The 6,000-nt window shown below is 33.5% G+C and overlaps 1 protein-coding gene across 1 annotated transcript in view; it reads left to right on the forward strand.

Annotated features, from left to right (window-relative positions):
• LOC149416909 (uncharacterized) overlaps positions 1-3,065 on the forward strand; it is a 178,581-nt gene extending 175,516 nt beyond the window's left edge. Inside the window, exon 9 of the mRNA XM_089641044.1 lies at positions 2,331-3,065. Within this exon, the coding sequence (XP_089497170.1) occupies positions 2,331-2,566 (236 nt within the window). The 3' untranslated portion in view covers positions 2,567-3,065. The remainder of the gene's footprint in view (positions 1-2,330) is intronic.
• Positions 3,066-6,000: the final 2,935 nt, after the last annotated feature.

The raw sequence follows: 6,000 nt of genomic DNA on the forward strand, positions 1-6,000 counted from the left end.
GATAGAACGCCGCCTGAGAGACAGGTTCCATTCGCAGGACAACTTCACGGGGAACTGGAGTGGGGGCAGGGCTGGGGATGGGTCACGCACCCCAACGGCGTGTGGAGTGGGAGTGAGTTTAAATTTAAAACCTTTTGAGACATTGACTGTCTGTGTATGTAACTTACTCGATGACTATTTGGCCTAATTCTGTTGATACCATAAGCAAATGTTCTTGACTTCACTTGCGTAAGCGCTCAAAAGCAATACATTTATCAAAATTCACTATATCAACATTTTCTGATATACTAAACGTAAATTGTCTTAAAAATCCATAAAGCCCACATCTACTTCAAACCAAAAAAAAAAATTAAAAAACACATTTGTTCCGATTCTTGCCATAATAAGAACATTGGCAAACTCGTTGGAATTATTACCAATTCGGCAGTATACACATATTGGATTTCTAACATTATTGTAAAATCTTACCTACGTGGCACTTTATATTCTCTATTTATTGTAATAGAATAATACTCAATAATGTAGTTTTCAGTATTTACAAGAACCTTTGCAAATGGTATGATCACCCTCAAGAGACTATTAAACACTCCATCGCCGTTCTTTAGACGAGCCCTGACTGCCTTTTTATGTTAATTGACTGATCATTTGTGGACATTTAAACTAATGTAAATTAGAAAAAAATTGTGGGAAATTTTTTTTATAGAATATTGTTTTTATATGTAACAAAACTTGTTTAACCCCTAATATAAATCATGAGTATGAATAATATCTTCTTGTAGATCTTAAAATTCGAATTTTTTAAATTCAAACTAACTAACTATTACGCCGTTTCCCCCGCAGGGTTAGGCAGGGAAGGCGGACCGGCAAAACGTTCTTGGCACGTTCCTTGCCTCGTTCACATTCATACATCTTCTTGTAAATACTCTTACTTTATTCTGACTTGACGTGGCCCGACTCAATCATCTAATTTACTCGATCGTGCCATGTCTTCTTCGGGCGTTCCCAAATTCGTCTACCATTCAATTCAAATTTTCTTCAATTTGAAAATTTTGTGTATCCCACTTTACAAACAAATTGAAGGGTCCACGACTATTAACAAACAACATAGTATTAGTATAAAATTATTTTTGTTAATGTTATTTTATTATTTTTTAAACCTTTTGGCATTAAGCTCCACTTCTTTACATTAATTTACAAAATTGACTTCAGTTACTCCCCATAGACAATGTTCTAAATTTTAAAGAAAATTGAAAGTTGTAGTCTTATTTTCACATTTCTAAAACATTTTTAGGTACTTATTATCATTATAATTATTATAGGTATTGTTGCCATCACTAAAAAAACATATGATAGTACCTACAATAAAATAAAGAAAATCATATTTTGAAAACTTTGCACTTCCAGACACGACAAGGACCCGCCGTAAGCCTAAACGAGAGTTTAATCAAAATACTTTCAACTTCAACCGTAAACCTCAACATCAATGACAATATACTTGCATTTGTAGGCGTGTGCCGTGTATAAAATTCACTTTTTTAACATCGTAAAGACGTATCGCTGATACTTTTGTGGTAAAATCTCACTACTTCTCGACATACATTTAATTAGTAGCCGATTGGACAAAAGCATTGGCTTCGCGCCTAGGTGTTACGGGTTCATTCCTCTGCTGGCTAAACACCTCCACCATTGTACATACATGAAAATAAATAAATTACAACACATTTCTGATTTTAATGGCAAGATTCGGGAGTTTAATGATAGAGCTTAAAATTGTATGAGTAATCGTAGCCAGGAAATGATAATCTTTCTTTTAATATATATATATATATATCGTGCCCATGCAGGAGTGCCAGGGTTCATGGGGATAAGATTTGTCTTGATGTTATCGGCGGATGATTATCACTTACTGCGTGGCAGATCGAATCGGGAGAGACTGGTTGAGGGTGGTCTTTTGACGTCTCCAGCCAGACTTTCCCGACCCAACCTTACATCGCCGTTGGAGGGATAAATTCATACGTCCGTTACTTCTTGACCAACTGACCCCTAAATTTCTAACGACATCGCGATACCTCAAACCTTTTTTCCTTCCCAGAATTTCCCCTCCTTCCTTTCCTTAAAAAAAACCTCCACACAGCATCCTCTAAGATGAAGTGTGGAGCTAATATATATAAGTGATAGAAAGAGAGGTTAACTCTCAGAGATAAGACCATATATTTGTTACTTACCCATTTCTTAATCATTCTTTATTTTAAACTACCAAAAATAACGTTAACTGGTCCCTCAGCAGCAGTTTTATCCTTGCCAGTTTCTGATGTATTATTCTTCTACAGGATTGACCTGGTCGCAGGAAGGGGATGATTTTGCGCTGCACGCTATGCCACTGGTGCATCACAGTAACTCCGTAGCGGCGGTGGGTGCCTGCGCCGGCCCTGACGGGGCGGCCCTCTACGAAGGTTCCTACGAACGGAGCTACGCCGACTACGGTGGTGTCAATATCAACGATTATGATGACGGTGGAGCGGAGGACTGGGATTTCAACGTTGATTGTGGAGATTTCATGATGTAGAAAGGTGAACGGAAAATTATTTCGATAAAGAAGATGTTTTTTAATGTGCGCTAAAACCTCTTGATGATATTGAAACCTTATCTTATGAATGGTAATTTAACTTTTTTTAAAACTAAAATTTCCGCTTTGCTGTAGTGGTAAGTAATTATACCTGCCATCAAGGTTGTAAGTATTTATACCTACGCCTACGAGCAATTCTTACATAAATCTTTTTTTTATTGATCATTTCATAAAAGGTTTCTTCGTCGCAGCGTAAATTACCAATGTTTCAGGGAGATTTGAAGTGGGTGATAAATACGTAGAAATCCAAACATGTTTGTAATATACGGGGTTTTTCATTGTATTGAATGAAAAGTGCTTAGTGTATTTTTAACGAAAATGAAACTTTTATACGATGCAAAATGTTTCCAAAAAATAAAAACAAATTAAAATTTTGGTAATTTTTGTTAAAATTAATAATGTAGATTTATTAATCGAACAATTGCAAGCCGTAAAAACCATGGTGATTTTGCTATATAAACAAAATTGATTTGATGAAAAAAATAAATCAGAATTTATTTTGTTATTAAAATACCACGACGCTGTGGTATTTAAATAACAAGTGATTTACAGCAAACAATGAAAATACATGAAAAGAATATTTTCATTTCATTAATAAATTGGATTGGATTGGCAGATTCTGGTTCCCATTTTATACTTTTAATTAATGTTTCGATAAAATATAAATATTTGTCGGTCGAGCTTTCAATTGAAAATTGATAGATATTTTTCATGTAAACTTTGTACAGTGCTTTGTAGGAGAGCTCACTATTGAAATGAGTAAAAATGTATGTTTTAGAAAAAATCTGAAATTGTAGTAAATGTTAGGAGTGTAAAATAAGAAAACCATCCAAAATTATTTATTATTTTTTAAGAACCTTTTCTGTTTTTTCAACATTTAACATTTAATACTTAATTCATCTCCATGAGAAGGATTCGTTTAATAAATAACAGGAAAAAACTGAACTCCTTTCATAATCTTAATGTAAGGTACATACACTACCTACACTAATAAAAATTACACTTAGTTATTTTTTGGATGTCTAAGGCCTCCATAGCAAGTTTAGCGTAGTATCATTTTTTTCAATATTCTCATATCAATTTGGTTTGTGTCCTCTCTCGTTTGATAGGTCTTTGGAGTAACAATATTTTGGAGGTATAGAATTGGGAAACTTTGCAAGTAATGGTTGACATTGGTCTGATTCGTGGCGTGGCAGAGAGCTTAGCACAGACACGTCATTTTTACTAAGGATAACTCCATCACGGATACAAATAATCCATCATGCCAAACCAAAAGTTAAGTGTAACTGTCACATTTTGTTTAACATCTCCAATGTACTACGCCAAACACTACGAGATAAGTGTGTTGTACAATTTTTCTTCTCCCTCGATATAAACTGTAAATATATTTAACGACTAGTTAGTGCATGAAAATCATCGCAAGTCGTTTGATGATAACCTGAATGTAGAAGAATTCTAAGTAGAATAAGATTTAAAGATTATGATAGAAGAACTAAGGAGTTTTATAGAATCTGATTACAATAACGTTACATAAAACTCTATTACATCGTTTCATTAATTATTTGAAATAACGTAACTAATGTAATCTTAATTCTGCTGAATTACATGTCTTTACTTTATGTGATTTTAAAAAGAACACAGAGTTTTAATCCAGATATTAAAAAAAAGTGAAACTAAAGGGAACGTAATTTTTTTTAAATTAGTAAATTTAAAACTCATTCATATTATTTTTTGAAATATTCGGGCCATAGAGTTAACATTGTAATTTTGTGCGCAGCATTATTTCGAAAGAATAAATCACTTAGCAGGCATTAAAATTAGATTTACGGGGCGTTTTTTATCGCACTGTAAATTGGCGCCAGATTTCATTATTTGATAACGTTTTCCATTAGTTATCATAACGGCCGGGTACTTTTTACTGAAATAAACATTTTTCATATCTTAAACCCACGACAGGGCCATGTGACAGCAATGTAAATAATTGAAAAAGAATTCACCTTTTCATTTTACCTCAAAAATAGGACCCGCGGACTAACAAGTCAAAAAGATCATTTTGGCGTGAAAACGTCTTTAAAATCTTTTCCGGATGTGAGGAGGCAATAGCACCCGAACGAGCTACAATTTCAGACGAAGTAAATTCAACCATCAATTACTTCAAAATTCAAAATAGATACCTAGCGCATCTTAATATATAAAAATCACTTGTCACTGTGTTCGTACACGCTAATCTACGAAACCGTTAACCGATTTTAATGAAATTTTGTGAACGTGTATGGTTAGTTCCAGCTTGAAACATAGGATAGTTTTGGACTCGAAAGGTGGCGCTGTTGTCAAATCTAAAATTTTTTATGTATCTTAACTCTTTTCATAAACTTAATGTAAGGTACATACACTACCTACAGTAATAAAATTTACACTTAGTTATAGCACTTGCTATGGAAGTCTAAGGCCTCCATAGCAAGTTCAGCGTATTATCATTTTAAAAAATATTCTCAAATTGGCAAAAGACGGATTGACAAAAAATATTGTTCACCAAAACGCACTACACTAAATTGAAATTTAGTGACTTAAGAATCAATCTTTATTAACCTCATTTATAACATTTGATTTTTATTCATTATTAATTTAAAAATAATAATTTTATTTATTAAACTTGAAAATTTAATCGATAAAAAAAATATAGGTATATATACATATGTTAAAAGTGTTTTTTATGCATCGGATTCGTACGGCTGATCGTATTCGTCGAACTGTAAAAGACATACTTCAGGGCAGTTCTAAGAGAATAGAACGGTTCCGGTCGTACTGAAAAATAATCACAATCTGCTGAAATGATCGATATCAAATGAAACGTCAAAACAATATCTACAATGGAAGTGACTTGCGCATGTATTCTATGTATGTCAAATGCATAAAATATCTGACAACAGCGACGACAGATAAAAGGCAGCCTACTAAAAATGAGGTCTATATAAAATACGGTCTACTTTGAAGGCGGTCTGTGGGGACAACGTCTGCCCGGGCCCACTAGTACATTATAAAATACATGTACATAAGTACATGTCAATTTCAAGATATCACGTTATTCTAAAATAAAAATCTACAAGGTGTCCCGGGGTAAAGTAGAGTAACTTCGAAGTTAAATTCCAACTAAAAATCTAGAGTGTAACGTTGAACTTCCCCGATGAATACGCCGGGAGTGAAGACTGGCAACGTAAAATCTGATGATCCACATTCAAACCAAACCAAATATGCTGTGAAAAAATATAAAAACTAATTATCTATTGATAAATAAATGTTTTAATATTATTATATAAATATGTTCATGGAAACTGCCTTAAAACAATTACCACCAATGACGTTAAAACAAATGC

The sequence above is a fragment of the Hesperophylax consimilis genome, chromosome 16 (genome assembly GCF_061612785.1).
Source record: "Hesperophylax consimilis isolate HC1 chromosome 16, BYU_Hcon_1.0, whole genome shotgun sequence".
Classification (NCBI taxonomy): Eukaryota; Metazoa; Arthropoda; class Insecta; order Trichoptera; family Limnephilidae; genus Hesperophylax; species Hesperophylax consimilis.